The 17,602-nt window shown below is 46.7% G+C and overlaps 1 protein-coding gene across 1 annotated transcript in view; it reads left to right on the top strand.

Annotated features, from left to right (window-relative positions):
* Window positions 1-14,704, top strand: part of THADA (THADA armadillo repeat containing) — a 906,435-nt gene extending 891,731 nt beyond the window's left edge. The window contains 2 exon segments of the mRNA XM_075341438.1: window positions 10,335-10,498; window positions 14,263-14,704. Of these exon segments, the coding sequence (XP_075197553.1) occupies window positions 10,335-10,498; window positions 14,263-14,583 (485 nt within the window). The 3' untranslated portion in view covers window positions 14,584-14,704.
* The last annotated feature ends 2,898 nt before the right edge of the window (window positions 14,705-17,602 follow it).

Here is a 17,602-nt window from a genome sequence, read left to right as displayed (position 1 = left end):
GTCCTTCTCAGGACTATTGTTGCTATATACAGGCAGGGTATAGCCAGGTCGGAATACAGGCTAGTGACCAGAAGAGTCCTTGTCAGGACTATTGTAGCAGTATACAGGCAGGCAGGCAGGGTATATATAGCCATTCCTAGTGGTGACCGTATACCAGCCTTCATCATATCTGGGGCTGGTGTACACAGTGTAAAACAGTCCAGATAGTGTCAGACTTCTCAGTAATTGTCGCTCCTAAAAACCAGTTAGGTTCTTATTGCGTCCGTGCTTGCATTTAAAAACAGCACGTGTGTGGCAGTCGGTGGCAGCGTACAGGTGCGCGTTTTGCACAAACTATTATATAACGCACAAGTCTAGTGTATAATACACGTCAGTCAGCAGTGTGTGATAGTGTCAGACTTCTCAGTAATTGTCGCTCCTAAAAACCAGTTAGGTTCTTATTGCGTCCGTGCTTGCATTTAAAAACAGCACGTGTGTGGCAGTCGGTGGCAGGGTACAGGTGCGCGTTTTGCACAAACTATTATATAACGCACAAGTCTAGTGTATAATACACGTCAGTCAGCAGTGTCTGATAGTGTCAGACTTCTCAGTAATTGTCGCTCCTAAAAACCAGTTAGGTTCTTATTGCGTCCGTGCTTGCATTTAAAAACAGCACGTGTGTGGCAGTCGGTGGCAGGGTACAGGTGCGCGTTTTGCACAAACTATTATATAACGCACAAGTCTAGTGTATAATACACGTCAGTCAGCAGTGTGTGATAGTGTCAGACTTCTCAGTAATTGTCGCTCCTAAAAACCAGTTAGGTTCTTATTGCGTCCGTGCTTGCATTTAAAAACAGCACGTGTGTGGCAGTCGGTGGCAGCGTACAGGTGCGCGTTTTGCACAAACTATTATATAACGCACAAGTCTAGTGTATAATACACGTCAGTCAGCAGTGTGTGATAGTGTCAGACTTCTCAGTAATTGTCGCTCCTAAAAACCAGTTAGGTTCTTATTGCGTCCGTGCTTGCATTTAAAAACAGCACGTGTGTGGCAGTCGGTGGCAGGGTACAGGTGCGCGTTTTGCACAAACTATTATATAACGCACAAGTCTAGTGTATAATACACGTCAGTCAGCAGTGTCTGATAGTGTCAGACTTCTCAGTAATTGTCGCTCCTAAAAACCAGTTAGGTTCTTATTGCGTCCGTGCTTGCATTTAAAAACAGCACGTGTGTGGCAGTCGGTGGCAGCGTCAGGCTCCACGTTGTCCCTGGATAGAGACGTGCATGAGGGCCTCAAAACATTGTTCCCATTGCAAAGGAGTGGGTCTCCTGTCGTTGTAATGTCCATTCTGCAAAGAATGGGCGAAAAAATTTACCACTGGGGGTATACCTGAAACAAAGGCCTAAGTATTGCAATTTGTAACGGTCATCATCATGGTGGCGCATGAGGAGAAGGAGGAGCAGTCCAGCGATTAGCCAAACTCCAGAAGTGTGTACCCATGGGTGAGTGGAGGTACATGGCAAACTTTAAATTCCGCTCTCATTTGCTGGTGGTGTGGTGAAGTCTGGCCCAATCCAACCCTTGTTCATCTTGATCAGAGTCAGCTTGTCAGCATTTTCAGTTGACAGGCGGGTGCGTTTATCTGTAATGATTCCACCTGCGGCACTAAAAACACGCTCTGACAAAACGCTAGCAGCAGGGCAGGCCAGGCCTTCCAAGGCGTAGAGAGCCAATTCATGCCACGTGTCCAGCTTGGATACCCAATAATTGTAAGGCACAGAGGAATGTCGGAGTACAGTTGTTCGATCTGCAAGGTACTCCTTCAGCATCTGGGCAAACTTAGGATTTCTTGTGGCACTACCCCGCACCTCAGGGGCTGTGGTACGTGAGGGGCTGAGAAAACTGTCACACATCTTAAAGACTGTTCCCCTACCTCTGGCGGATTGGACTTGTGCCTCTCTCGGCTGTACGCCTCGGTTGTCCACTGATTCATGACCTATGCCGCTAGCGTTTTGTGAGGGGAATGCTTTGCCTACTTCCGTGACTATGGCCTTCTGGAACTGCTGCATTTTGCCTGACCTCTCCGCCTCGGGAATAAGAGACATAAAGTTCTCCTTTTAGCGTGGGTCTAACAGTGTTACCAACCAGTAATGATTGTCGGCCAAGATGTTCTTAACGCGAGGGTCACGAGACAGGCAGCTTACCATAAAGTCAGCCATGTGTGCCAGACTCTTAACAGCCATCACTTCAGTATCCTGACCGACACGATGACTGAACATGCTGTCCTCCTCCTCCTCATCATCTACCCTGTCCTCTGGCCAGCCACGCTGAACCGAGGATATGACTGCATGTCATATCCTCAATTTGGCCAGAGAGTTGCTCCATGTCTTCATCCTCCTCCTCGTCATAGTCCTCCACTGCACGTTGTGATGAGACGAGGCTGGGCTGTGTGTTATCATCACCCACACCCACTACTGTTTCTTGCTGAAACTCATCGCGCTCCGCCTGCAATGCATCATGTTTGTTTTCTGAGCAGAGACCATTTTAGAAGGCAGAGAAGCGGTATGGTGACGCTAATAATGTCGTCATCGCCGCTCACCATCTTGTTGTAGTCCTCAAAGTTTTGGCGGATGGTGCATAGGTCGGACATCCATCTCCACTCCTCAGGTGTTATGTGTGGAGTTTGACCCATTTCCCGACGGCTTAGGTGATGCAGGTACTCAACAACTGCCCTCTTCTGCTCACATATCCTGACCAACATGTGCAGAGTTGAATTCCAACGCGTGGGGACATCACACACCAGTCTGTGTGCCGGAAGATGCAAACGGCGTCTTAAGGCGGCAAGGCCGGCTGAAGCAGTAGGTGACTTTCGAAAATGTGCAGACAGGCGGCGAACTTTTACCAGCAGATCAGACAGCTCTGACTATGACTTTAGAAACCGCTGAACCTCGAGGTTGAGCACATGGGCCAAGCATGGAACATGTGTCAGCTGGCCTCGCCTCAAAGCCGCCACCAGGTTCCGGCCATTGTCACACACCACCTTTCCTGGCTTTAGGTTCAGAGTTGTGAGCCAGTGATCTGCCTGCTGTTTCAGAGCTGTCCACACCTCTTCTGCATTGTGGGGTTTGTCACCTATGCAGATTAGCTTCAGCACTGCCTGTTGCCGCTTCGCCGAGGCAGTGCTGCAGTGCTTCTGTGTCGCCCTGGACAAGCCAGGGGCCACAGAGCACAACACTTAAACACCCCACACTCCCTGCAGGCATATCATAGTCAAAACACAAAATCCTTGTTGCCTTCCCCAGGGGCTGTTGTCCACACCAGGGTGTGGAGCCAGGCGGTTGGTCTCCACCCACCGAGGAGGAGGGAAAACACAGGCAGTGAGAGTTAAGCTAAGGAAGTGGAAGGAGGAAAGTAGTAGAGAGGAGAAAAGTGACAGCAAAGAGCCTGAAGTTGGTCCGGGTGTGTGGCCTGGACAGGACAGCAAGGTTGGCAGGATGTGGTGACCGTCTGCAGTGGAGGCCGATTGGAGTCTGCCGTAAGGACCGTGGACGGGTGGTGACCCGGCCGTACCGGACCGGTATACAAAGCGAAGCCAGCACCATTGGCAGAGGACTTTCGGATCCCGGCAAGGCTTGGTGTCGCCGTGAATTTGCCAAATCCGTTATTGAAGGGGACCTCAGGGTTTCCAAACAGCCAAGTCCAGATAGAAGGCAACCGTACAACCGTGAAGGGGAGACACAGCCACCGGCAAGGGCAACCGTCTCCCAGGGCCAGCGCCTGTGGGCAAAAGGGGCTCCTCCGGCCCATATCCAGGTCAGGGAGCGGGTTACCGTTGGGAAACCATCACTACCAACACTTAACTTCGGTGCAGGGAGAGACAGTCATCACTAACCTGCAGGGAGGAACAACCGCAGCCGTCCGAGTGACCCGTCCATCCAGCCACTTGTTTTACCCTGAACTGTGTCATCATCATTGGGCTGAGTGAGTACCTCCGTGCCGTGCGGCACAGCGCTGCCCCTGCGACCATGCACTTCATCAGGCCCCGCAACCCGCCTGTCATCCATCTCTACCCCATCACCAGGCCCCGGGACAACCAACCCCCCTACCCACGTAGGGGAGAAATAACAACAAAGCTGCTCCCTGTCACAGGCTCCCGGGATCCCCGTCCAGAGCAGCGGTGGTGTCCACACAATCACCACAACCGTGGGTGGCGTCACGGACAATATCCCCAAAACCCAAACCACCCCTTTTCACTCACGGGCGAGTAGCGCCGCTCGAGTCCCCGGGATCCGGCCATCGCTCGAGCCAACGAGCAGCAGCAGCCGTAGAGCTGCGTCAGCCGGACCCGAGCAGTGGGAGAGCGCACCGTCCCCTCCTCCGCCAGCGACACTTACAGCTTGGGACTGGTGTGGAGGGTAAAGTGGATCAGGATGCGCAGGAGGAGGAGGAGGCTGAGGAGCATGACATTCCGGAGCTGTAGAGTGTGTGTGAAACCCTGACTGAGGTAGGGCCTGCAAAACTTGGTGTGTGAAGGACGTATTCCGTCCCTCGCTCAGACTGGGTCCCAGCTTGCACAATATTAACCCAGTGTGACGTCAACGAGATGTAGCGGCCTTGCCCACATGCACTTGTCCACGTGTCTGTGGTTAGGTGGACTTTGGCTGAAACAGCGTTGTTCCGGGCACGTGTGATGTTTTGTGACACGTGGTTAGTTATGCAATGCGGGGACGGCACACAGGGAGAAATAGTGGCGGCTGTGGACCGAGTAACGTGGGACAGCGGCCACCATCAGTTCGCGGAATGCTTCTGTCTCAACCAGCCTAAAAGGCAACATTTCCAGCGCAAGCAGTCGCGAAATGTTAGCATTTAGAACTGTGGCATGTGGGGTGTTGGCAGTGTATTTGCGCCTGCGCTCAAAGGTTTGCTGAATGGATAACTGAACGTTGCGCTGGGACAAGGACGTGCTTGATGATGGTGTTCTTTCTGCGTAGGCAACTGCAGGTGCAGGAGTGGAGGAGGCTTGTTCGCAGGCAGCATGGACAGGGGATTGGCTCGCATGCACAACCAGCGAAGACGTAGCAGTGACATCAGCAAGCACTGCTCCTCGACTCTGTTGTACTTCCCACAAAGTCGGGTGCTTGGCTGACATGTGCCTGATCATGCTGGTGGTGGTCAGGCTGCTAGTTTTGGTACCCCTGCTGATGCTGGCATGGCAGGTGTTGCAAATGGCCTTTTTAGAATCATCTGGAGCCAACTTAAAAAACTGCCAGTGTCAGAGTTCCTGGTTTTCCAGTTTTCTTTTGAAAGAGCTTGCCCTTTGTTAACATGGAGTTTTCTGTTATGTTGCCCTACTTCCTGTCCATCTGTTTAAAAGCCGCCCCTAAAGCTTAGTCCAGTGCCTGAGTATACTGCTTCCTGTGTGCTCCTGCCCTGCTGCTTTTGGTTCCTGATTGTTATTCGGATCCTCTTGGAAAACAACCGACACCGACTCTGGACTTCATCTGGTATCATCTAGCTGTACCTGGACTCCGTTTGCCGTCTTTGGTCGGAACTTCTGCCCGGTTCCTTCCGTTTAATACCACTCTGGACTCACATCACGTACAGACATTTTTCGACTTACCTATTGCCCTTTTGTGTCCCGGCTGCTGCGCATTTAGGGCTTCTGGGGTGATTGCCAGACAGTCCCTGTATAGGGGTTTGCTGTTGGTGGTCTCCCTGGGGGAGTCCGGTGCGCGGTACCGGGAATTCCCTTTCGCTCAGTCCCTGGAAGGTATTTCCTGTATTTATGTTCTACTGTGTTTTTGTTCCGTTTATGTACATATTTGCTGGTTGCATATTATAAATGTCTTGCACCAAGAACTCGTCTCTGGTTGTCATTGCCCTAACGCAATCGAAATCCTCAATACATACAATAGTATTACAGCCAGACTCGGGAAGACCTAACATTTGTACAGGCACCTTGTGTCGTGTTGTTCCGGGGAACAGTTGACTGACGTCTGCCTGGGGCCACCACTCTGCTTCTTACTGCCTGTTGTGATGCTACGCCTCCCTCCCCCTGTGCACTGCTGTCCTCGCTCTGCATATCCTCCTGCCAGGTTGGGTCAGTTACTGGATCATCCACCACGTCGTCTTCCTCTTCCGCACCCTGCTCCTCCTCCTGACTTCCTGACAATTGTGTCTCATCATCGGCCACCCCTTGTTGAGACACGTTGCCAACTTCGTGAGAACGTGGCTGCTCAAATATTTGTGCATCTGTACATACAATCTCGTCATGGCCCACTTCAACAGGAGCTGGCGAGAGGCCAGAATTTGTGAATGGAAACGTGAACGAACAGCTATTCCGAGTGTCCAAGTGTGGGATCAGTAATGTCCGTGGACGTGTACTCGGCCTGGTGGTAGGAAGGAGGATCAGGTTCTGAAATGTGCGGTGCAGTATCACGGCTACTGACACTTGACCGTGTGGAAGACAGAGTGTTTGTGGTGGTGCCAATCTGACTGGAAGCATTATCCGCTATCCAACTAACAACCTGTTGACACTGGTCTTGGTTCAAGAGGGGTGTACTGCTGCGGTCCCCAAGAATTTGGGACAGGACGTGCGAGCGACTAGATGTGGCCCTTTGTTGTGGCGAAATTAGAGCTTGCACACAACCTCGGTGTCTGCCTGCACCACCATCACGTCCACTTCCTTGTTCGTTGACAACGCCCTTGCGCATTTTGCAATGCTGTGCTGATGTGTATTCACTAGACTTGTGTGTTATATCCAAGTTTGTGCAAAACTCACACAAATGCAGCGGAAAGCTGCCACCAACAGGCACACACGTGCGGTTTTTAAATGCAAGCACGGAGGCACTAAGAACCTAACAGGTCTCTATCCAGGGACAACGTGGAGCCTCCCAATGTTTGGCTTCCCTGCCTAAGGGCTATACTATAATACACCCACTTCCTTCCAATGGGCACTTCAGGTTTACAGGCCTTCATGCACGTCTCTATCCAGGGACAACGTGGAGCCTCCCAATGTTTGGCTTCCCTGCCTAAGGGCTATACTATAATACACCCACTTCCTTCCAATGGGCACTTCAGGTTTACAGGCCTTCATGCACGTCTCTATCCAGGGACAACGTGGAGCCTCCCAATGTTTGGCTTCCCTGCCTAAGGGCTATACTATAATACACCCACTTCCTTCCAATGGGCACTTCAGGTTTACAGGCCTTCATGCACGTCTCTATCCAGGGACAACGTGGAGCCTCCCAATGTTTGGCTTCCCTGCCTAAGGGCTATACTATAATACACCCACTTCCTTCCAATGGGCACTTCAGGTTTACAGGCCTTCATGCACGTCTCTATCCAGGGACAACGTGGAGCCTCCCAATGTTTGGCTTCCCTGCCTAAGGGCTATACTATAATACACCCACTTCCTTCCAATGGGCACTTCAGGTTTACAGGCCTTCATGCACGTCTCTATCCAGGGACAACGTGGAGCCTCCCAATGTTTGGCTTCCCTGCCTAAGGGCTATACTATAATACACCCACTTCCTTCCAATGGGCACTTCAGGTTTACAGGCCTTCATGCACGTCTCTATCCAGGGACAACGTGGAGCCTCCCAATGTTTGGCTTCCCTGCCTAAGGGCTATACTATAATACACCCACTTCCTTCCAATGGGCACTTCAGGTTTACAGGCCTTCATGCACGTCTCTATCCAGGGACAACGTGGAGCCTCCCAATGTTTGGCTTCCCTGCCTAAGGGCTATACTATAATACACCCACTTCCTTCCAATGGGCACTTCAGGTTTACAGGCCTTCATGCACGTCTCTATCCAGGGACAACGTGGAGCCTCCCAATGTTTGGCTTCCCTGCCTAAGGGCTATACTATAATACACCCACTTCCTTCCAATGGGCACTTCAGGTTTACAGGCCTTCATGCACGTCTCTATCCAGGGACAACGTGGAGCCTCCCAATGTTTGGCTTCCCTGCCTAAGGGCTATACTATAATACACCCACTTCCTTCCAATGGGCACTTCAGGTTTACAGGCCTTCATGCACGTCTCTATCCAGGGACAACGTGGAGCCTCCCAATGTTTGGCTTCCCTGCCTAAGGGCTATACTATAATACACCCACTTCCTTCCAATGGGCACTTCAGGTTTACAGGCCTTCATGCACGTCTCTATCCAGGGACAACGTGGAGCCTCCCAATGTTTGGCTTCCCTGCCTAAGGGCTATACTATAATACACCCACTTCCTTCCAATGGGCACTTCAGGTTTACAGGCCTTCATGCACGTCTCTATCCAGGGACAACGTGGAGCCTCCCAATGTTTGGCTTCCCTGCCTAAGGGCTATACTATAATACACCCACTTCCTTCCAATGGGCACTTCAGGTTTACAGGCCTTCATGCACGTCTCTATCCAGGGACAACGTGGAGCCTCCCAATGTTTGGCTTCCCTGCCTAAGGGCTATACTATAATACACCCACTTCCTTCCAATGGGCACTTCAGGTTTACAGGCCTTCATGCACGTCTCTATCCAGGGACAACGTGGAGCCTCCCAATGTTTGGCTTCCCTGCCTAAGGGCTATACTATAATACACCCACTTCCTTCCAATGGGCACTTCAGGTTTACAGGCCTTCATGCACGTCTCTATCCAGGGACAACGTGGAGCCTCCCAATGTTTGGCTTCCCTGCCTAAGGGCTATACTATAATACACCCACTTCCTTCCAATGGGCACTTCAGGTTTACAGGCCCTCATGCACGTCTGTATGCAGGGGCATTGGTGAACCTCACAATTTAGGACTGCCCTGGCTAAGGAAAATACTACAAAGACTCACTTCCTCAAAATGGGCACATTAGACTCAAGAGGCCTTCATGTACGTCTCTTCTCAGGGACATCGGAGTGCCACACAATGTTTTCACGTAAAATCTTTCATGTATTGATCTCAAAAAGTAACATACACCAGCTCTATCTCACTATTGGGTATGTGCCCTTAACATTTCCGCCATGAAAAATCATTTTGGGGTCATTTTGGAAGGTTTTCTGGTGAGTCCGTAAAAATGGCGTAAAACGCGGACAAAATTGTTCACAGCTGTGACTTTTGAGTGATAAATGCTTCAAGGGGTCTTCCCCATGCTGTTGCCATGTCATTTGAGCACTCTTCTGAGACTTTTGTGACATTTTTAGGGTTTCTCCATGCTGCCGGGAGGTCATTTCACAAAAATACTCGGGTCTCCCATAGGATAACATTGGGCTCGTTGCTCGGGCCGAGTACACGAGTATCTTGGGAGGCTCGGCCCGAGCTTCGAGCACCCGAGCTTTTTAGTACTCGCTCATCACTAATGGTAATATACCATTAGGAATATTATAGACAGAAGTATTTCCAGTTTACTTGTATCACAGCAGAAGGCATTTTCTTCAACAAACAAGTTGTTAAATTAATGGCTTTGTTTATTTTCCTTTTTAGTGTGTAGGGGTGTTTTTTTTTAATATAGGACTTTATGTGGGTGTGACTATTCAAATAATTATTTTCTCTAAGCACTGTTAGTAGTAAAAAAAAAAATTAGTTCTTAACCTACCCTGCCTGGGTCCAGTGCTGAGTCTTTGCCTCTGCTCTCAGTGTCTATTGTTGTCTGCAGCGTTGGGTCCAACTGAGCTCAGCGGCTGTGCTCGAGTAGACAACATGAGCCGCCAAACTCATGGATTGGCTATCACATTGTGCACAAAAGATACTAGAACCAGCAGTGGCGACTCAGTGCTGGACCTGGGCAGTGTAAAGGGTAAATCACAATTAGATTTTTTTTAAGTTATAGGAAAAACTTTTGAATGGGAACATTTGGGCTTGCAACGGTGCCTGGCAAATCTGGCCAATGCCAGGGCCAACTGGGCTTAGCGGCACCTGGCGATTTTGGTAAACCTCTATTTGTTGGGAGAAGTGGTAAACAGGGAATACACTCTGATTCTGGATGTCCATGTACAAGCAGTGCCAACTTATTTTTAGGGCCCACTTACACCTGGTGCAAGCCCAGGCTTAGCTTTAGCATGGCATCCACTTCATTGGGTGTCGTACAAGTAATAGAGTAGATCAATAAATATACCATGCGATGGAGCAGGCCACCAATTAATAAGGAGTCCGCCAAGAAAACGTTGCATGCTAGAGACCTAAAGGAGTCCACTAATTAAAGGTTGCATGCCGGAGACCTAAAAAAGTCCACTAATTAAAAGTTGCATGCCGGAGACCTAAAGGTCACTGGATCTCTTCTGGCATCTGATGTCTTAAAATGAAAAACCCAAGATGCTGAACTGAAGAAATTGTAGGAATGATCATTTTTTGCTAATGTTTTTGTTGTTTCTTCCCTCCAGGGTTTCCGTATAGTACAGTCAGTCCCCCCATGGCTTTGGACTTGACGTTGGGGATCCTGTGCGAGCTTCTTCAGCAGTGGAACCAAGTCCCACACGGTGTCACCATCCTCCTGGAATGGCTACTAGGAGAAGATGATCTCAGCAATCCCGAAGCCACAAAAATGGTAATTACGCTGACCAGTGTCCACAGGATTACTAAATAAACCAAACTTGAGGTGTGAAAAGCCGGCGCAGAACAATTATCCAGAACATTCTGTACCAAGCCTGACGTAACCCACAAGCAAGAAATGTTGTGTTCTTCATATTACCAATTAGACGCACAGGTGTTGTACATACCAATGCAGTCATTTTACAAGAGGATATGGCAGGCATGAATACGGGTACATAATAATCGGCTTCTATGCCAAGGGGGCTCGCACAACTTTTATTATGACAAAATGAAAGCAAATGGGCAAAAAGAAACATAAACACTATAGGTGTTTTAAGAGCTGTAGTGATTATGGTGAATTACCCCAATGTCTGCTGAAACAGGAAAAGCTTTATAGTTTTATATTTTCCCCAGCAGCGAGAAGGCTACGGAGCAAGATAGAACTTATTTAGGACTCGGAGTAGCTTTTAATTATTAATAATAATATGTTAGGACTATTCCGATCCACAATTAAATTTTACTTTAGTTTGCAAGTTTCAAAGATATTTTCAATAAGGAGGCCTGGATTTTATTACGTGGCCCAATAGGCCCAGGTTTGCATGTCCAATCAATACACTGATATAATTCACCAAAAACTTTTGTGCTTTTAAAGGGGTGGTTCACTACTTTGCAATAGTAGCCACATCTCTGTAAAACTGATAGGGAAGGCTTTTTCTAAATACCTTGTTCAGCCAATTCTGTCTCTGAGCGGCGCTATCGCGGTCTGCTCATTCCTATGAAGTGACCGTCCGGGCTCCGTGACCTCCAGGATCCGTTATGTCACGTCAACTTCCACCTTAACATTAGTACATATTTTAACAATCAAGTATTACATTTTTTGGCCCATACACCCTTTTTGGCACTTTTTTAGCAAGGAAAAAAAGATTCTAAGGGTGGCTTTACACGCTGCGACATCGCTAGCCGATGCTAGCAATGGCGAGCGTGATAACACCCGCCCCTATCGTTATGCCGATATTTGGTAATCGCTGCCGCAGCGAACATTATCACTACGGCAGCGTCACACGCACTTACCTGGTCGTCGTCGTCGTCACTGTGACTGCTGAACAATCCCTCCCTTAAGGGGGAGGGACGTTCGGCATCACAGCGACATCACTAAGCGGCCGGCCAATCGAAGCAGAGGGATGGAGATGAGTGTTACGAACATCCCGCCCACTTCCTTCCTTCCTCATTGCTGGCGTGTGGCAGGTAAGGAGAGGTTACTCGTTCCTGCGGCGTCATACGTATCAATGTGTGCTGCTGCAAGGACGAGGAACAACTTCGCCCAAGCGACAGAAGCGATAATTGGGAGCGGACCCCCATGTCAACGAGGAGCGATTTTGGATGTTTTTGCAACGATCCAAAATCGCTCCTATGAGTCACACACAATGAGATCGCTACAGCGGCCGGATGTGCGTCACAAAATCCATGACCCCAACGAGATCGCTGTAGCAATCTCGTAGCGTGTAAAGCCCGCTTAAGGCTATGTTCACACATTGCATTTTTGCTGCGTTTTTTTTAAATCAGTTTCATGCAAATTAAAAGCTGCTTTTTACAGTATCAGCAAAAGCTATGAGATTTCAGAAATCTCATGCACACGATTGTTTTTTTTTCTTGACTGAAATGGAAAACTGCTGCGTTTTTTTAAAGAAGCGTGTCTCTGCTTTTAGTTTTTGCTGCTTTTTTCACTATTGAAAGCAATGAGAGAAAAAACTAAGCTGCATTTTTACTGCATTGTGGTGAATGTAACTTTTTTTAAACATATTGTCAACAAATGATGCAGTAAAAATGCAGTAAAAAAACCACAGCTTTTTCTACTGCCACAAGAGCAGGTTTTGCTGCAAGAAAAAAATGCAACAAAAACTTAACATGGCAACAAAGCCTTATAATCCTAAATCAGGGGTCTTGGAAATACAAAACTCCATTGACGGGTTCCTTAAAGAGAACTTGTCTCCAGATTTGGTGACTATAAACTGCGGCCACCACCAGTGGGCTCTTATATACATATCTCCAGAATACTGTATATAAGAGCCCAGGCCGCGCTGTATAACGTAAAAACACTTTTATAATCCTCACCTAGGGGGCGGTACGGTCCGATGGGTGTCGCTGCTCTCTGGTCTGGCGCCTTGTCTCTGTGGCAGTTGCCATTCTCCTTCTACCCAGCCCAGTGTGGATAATGTGTCTATGTCATCCACACTGGCCAACATTGTCGCCCTGCGCAGGCGCACTATGATCTGCCTGTTGAGGGTAGATGAAAGTACTGTAATGTGCATGCATGAGGAAAGGTTAAAAACTGCCTGCACATGCACATTACAATACTTTGATTTGTCCTCAGCAGGGCAGATCACAGTTTGCCTGCGCAGGAGCACAATGCCGGCCTGTGCGGATGACATAGCATACGTAATGCACACGGGCCTCAGAAGAAGGAGGGCGGCCTTCGCTACAGAGAGGAGGCACCGTAAAGCAGCGACTCCAATCGGACCGGACCGCCCCCTAGGTGAGTATTATAAAAGTGTTTTTTACATTCTACAGAGCAACCCTGGCTCTTATATACAGTATTCAGGAATTTTGTATATAAGGGCTCACTGGTGGTGGCCGCAGCTTATAGGGGCCAAATATGGTGACAGGTTCCCTTTAATGATTGGACAGAGTTCTCCCAAAGTGCTCTGCTTAATCATTTAGTCAGAAAGAAAGACTCCGACATGCTGGACTCTTTTTGGATCTCATGAATGTAAACTGACGTGTATGCATGGCCACTTCTCCATTCACAGCCGCATGAGACTCTGTTCTTGAGGTGGATGCAGGTCCCAGCAGTGGGTTATGTCATAAAAATCTCACATGGAAAAACCTTTTTAAATACTCTTTGGTCAAACCCTATTAGAGCACATGGATATGAGACCAGTCATCTCTGGATTGGGACAACCCTTTGATACTTTTCAATAATGCACAGATGGCCCATTCACTTCTGTGAGTTCTGTTTATTGCTTCATGTCATGAGGACTTCCCCGCTACTTCCACCTGCAATAATATCTGCTTCCCCATTATGGGAAGAAAGTGGCCCGGATGGTCTTAATGAATATTTTGCTCTATTTTTTTTGCCTTCAAGTGTTCAACGCATTTTGTTTCATCTTCAGTATAAAAAGTCTCACTTAGCCAATGATTTTGGGGTTGTGAAAAGAATCAATTTATCTTTTTTGTTTGTTGGTTTATTTCAAAAAGTTTTGTGAACTCTTAATATTGTCACTTGCCGTATAAAAGTATTAGAATTAGAAATTGAAAAAGTAAAAAGAACGATGTAAATCAAAAACCTATTTCCATGCTTCTAAATACAGTTACCTCAGACCAAAAATAGTTTGCCCTGACGGTTTATACATAACTGCCTGAGCAAATATAAAAAAAAAGTTTAGTCTGGACCTGTCCTTAGGTACAGTATATCATCCCTAGATAAATAAAGCTGTCTTACACACATGTAATAGGAAGTACACGCCGATGACAGCTAGCTCTTCCAGGAATGTCTTCAGGTGGGCTCCTGTCCTCCACACTTGCTTCCACATGGCTAATAACTAAGCTTTGTGAGGACACTGGGCTGGACCAAGCTTCTCTCATGGATCACTGTAAGCTGTAGGCTTGTATAACGTAGAATGTTCTTTCCTTCTTTAGTGACAGTGATGGACTAGGTGCCTGTTATGCTGAAGACCGTTTGCCTAGATCTCAGTACCAACCGAATGTTCTATGTCTTCACAGGTGGAAGATGACCTCTTCGAGAAAGGTGAAGCCAACTTTTGGGCTGAGAAACTTATATACATAAGGTTACTTTCCAAACATCTCAGAAAGCTCCTAGCCTCAGCTGCCCCCTGTCTACAACCCCAGGATACAACGCTGCTCCAGATTTCCAAAGCCGCATATGAACGATCGGAAAAAGTCCAGCACAGACTCAGTGGTTTACCCCCTACTCCGGAGTTTTTGAAGACTACCGAATACACCAGATTATTGATCCATAAAGAAAGAACTGAAAATTGTATTGAATTGCTGGACTTTATTTCTAAAACTGAACCGGAATATTGACACGGAGACATTTGTGGCCTTAGAGATGTTGTGTATTGGGTCTAATATCGCTTAGACTCTTTTTAAGACTTTTTTTTAATTAGTTCTGTAAGTTCTAGTTTCATGACTTGTTTTTATCAAATAAAGTACTTAATCTTTCATAATTTGTCATTCTCAAAGTGGTTACTGTGTCAACAAACTAAAGATCTACAGTGCCTTACGAAAGTATTCACTCCCCTGAGCTTTTTACCTAATTTGTTACATTACAGCCTGTATTTAAATATTTTTGTAATCTGATTTGTGTGTGATGCATCAGCACTAAATAGTCTACATTGGGGAAGTGAAAAATATAGCAAACAATTAATTTATGGTAAAAAAAAAAATAAAAATTGCTAAGTGCATACGTATTAACCCCTTCAGCTATGAAGCCCCTAAAACTTTCTTGTGCAAGCAGTTACCTTCGTAAGTCAGATGCTTTTTGGAAGAAAGTCGACCTGTGTGCAATCTAAGTATCCTGGTATCCGTCAATATATACACATCTTTACTGAAAGGCAACAACGATACCGCTTCACGACCGATGAGATTCCCATACATCATGGTTGGGAAGGGATTCCCTGACCCATGAGCTATGAGCCATGAGTATTGTTTCTTGTGTCCTGATAAAGAAGATGGATATGTCTTTGAAACGTGTTGACCTGCAGAAATAAAGAAAAGGTTTTTAACACTAGAAGTCCCAGAGAGGGGTCATTTAACATTTCTACCTTTGGAACCCAGAGAGCTCTAAATTTCTGGGACTTCTAGTGTTAATACACATCCTTGGATTCATGTGGTTTCTAGCGCAGCATTGAACCTGATTCTTTTTTTATCCTTATTGTAGACTCTTATTATAACAGGGTTGGTGCCTCAGGATTGGAGGATTGCTGATGTGGAACCGATATTTAAGAAAAGTAAGAGGGTGGATCCAGGCAACTACCATCCGGTAAGTCTGACATCAGTGGTGTGCAGGGTTTTTGAGGGCATTTTAAGAGATGACATGCAAACATATATTAAAGAGGATAATATAATAACTGACAAACAGCATGGATTCATGAAAGATAAATCGTGTCTAACCAACATGTTGGGTTTCTCTGAAGAGGAAAGTGCAAACCTGGATATTGGTAATGCAGCTGATGTGATTTATTTGGACTTTGCAAAGGTATTTGATATTGTACCACATAATAGCCTTATACTAAAGCTCCAGAAGCGAGGACTCGGGGAAACTATATGCAACTGGGTAAGGAATTGGCTAAAAGATAGGAAACAAAGAGTAGTCATAAATGGTACATTCTCTAAATGGGCTATAGTCAGCATTAAGGGCCACCGGATTTTCACCTGTTTCTTCACAGAATGATTGACCACACTAATGTAACTCCACTGCTATTATTTTTAACACCCCCTTTCAATTAATTATTCATATACACAGACTCAAAAACCTGAAAATCATGAATGCCAAGTCTGGAGTTTTCTAAGAATCGCCCAACTGGTAAATTGTTTGTGGTAATATAATTTATACCAAAAAACAGTGAATAATCTGGTTATTCATATTGGACTGCTATTATTTTGAACACTACTGCACAAGTCAGGGTTGGGTTTCTGAAAAAAAATATCCCAATCTCTGATGATCCCCCAGAGCACCATCAAATCCATTATCATCAAATGGATAGAACATGTCACCACAACAAACCTGCCAAGAGAGGGCCGTTGACCAAATCTCTCAGTCCGGGCAAGGAGGGCATTAATCAGAGAGGCAGCACAGAAACCAGGTTAACCCTGAAAGACCTGCAGAGATCTCAAGCAGAAACTGGAGTATCTGTCCGTATGACCACAATAAGCCATACACTCCATAGAGCTGGTCTTTATTGAAGAATGGCCAGAAAAAATCCTTTACTGACAGCCAAAATTGGAAAGCTCCTGTTGATGTTGCCAAAAGACATGTAGGATATTCCCCAAATGTATGGAGGAAGGTGCTGTGGTCAGATGAGACCAAAATTTAGCTTTCTGACCACCAAGGTAAATGCTATGTCTAGCACCAAACCATAACAGCTCATCACCTCAAGAACACCATCCCCACAGTGAAACATTGTGGTGGCAGCATCATGCTGTGGAGATTTTTTTCAGCAGCAGTGACAGGGAAAATGGTCCTAGTAGAGGCGAAGATGGATGGTGCAAAATACAGGGATATTCTTGAGCAACCCCTGTTTCAGTCTGTCAGTGATTTGAGACTGTGACGGGGGTTTACCTTCCAACAAGCTAATGACCCAAAGCATACTGCAAAAGCAACACTCGAGTGCTTTAAGGGGAAACATGTAAATGTATTGAAGAGGCTTAGTCACAGCCCAGACCTTAATCCAACTGAGAATCTGTGGTCAGACTTCAAGATTCACCAAAGGAAACCATCTAACTTGAAGGAACTGGAGCAGTTTTGCCTTGAGGAATGGGCAAAAATCCCAGTCGCAAGATATGGAAAGCTCATAGAGACTTATCCCAAGCAATTTATAGCTGTAATTGCTGCAAAAGGAGGCACCTACAAAGTACTGACTTTAGGGGGGTGAATAATTACACATACTGAAGTTTTCCGTTATTTGGTTCGATTTGTTGTTTGCTTCACAATAAAATGAAAACCAGAAGTTCACAGTTATCGGCCTGTTCTTTACATAAAATGATGCAAACCCTCAAAAAAAACAATGGAGAAATTCCAGGTTGTGAGGTAGCCAAACACAAAAAATGCCATGTGGGTGAATACTTTTGCAAGGCACTGTACATGTGTTCAAGAAAGCTATCGACCACTGAACAGAGGATGAAATATGAGTTGCAACACAGCTTGTTCCTTGAAAAGATCAGAGTGAAAAACAGGATGTAGAGAAGCAGATGCAAAAGATTTACCTCCCCATCTAATAGAATGATTGTAAATTGTAGGAGGATATTTACGCAAATAGAACAAACCAGAATTTGGAATCCAGCCCCTCTGTACAGTTCCAGCAAATTTCTTGCAAAACTCTCC

The sequence above is a fragment of the Anomaloglossus baeobatrachus genome, chromosome 3 (genome assembly GCF_048569485.1).
Source record: "Anomaloglossus baeobatrachus isolate aAnoBae1 chromosome 3, aAnoBae1.hap1, whole genome shotgun sequence".
Classification (NCBI taxonomy): domain Eukaryota; kingdom Metazoa; phylum Chordata; class Amphibia; order Anura; family Aromobatidae; genus Anomaloglossus; species Anomaloglossus baeobatrachus.
Note: the sequence above shows the minus strand (reverse complement) of the source record. Positions and strands in the feature narration are given on the sequence as shown.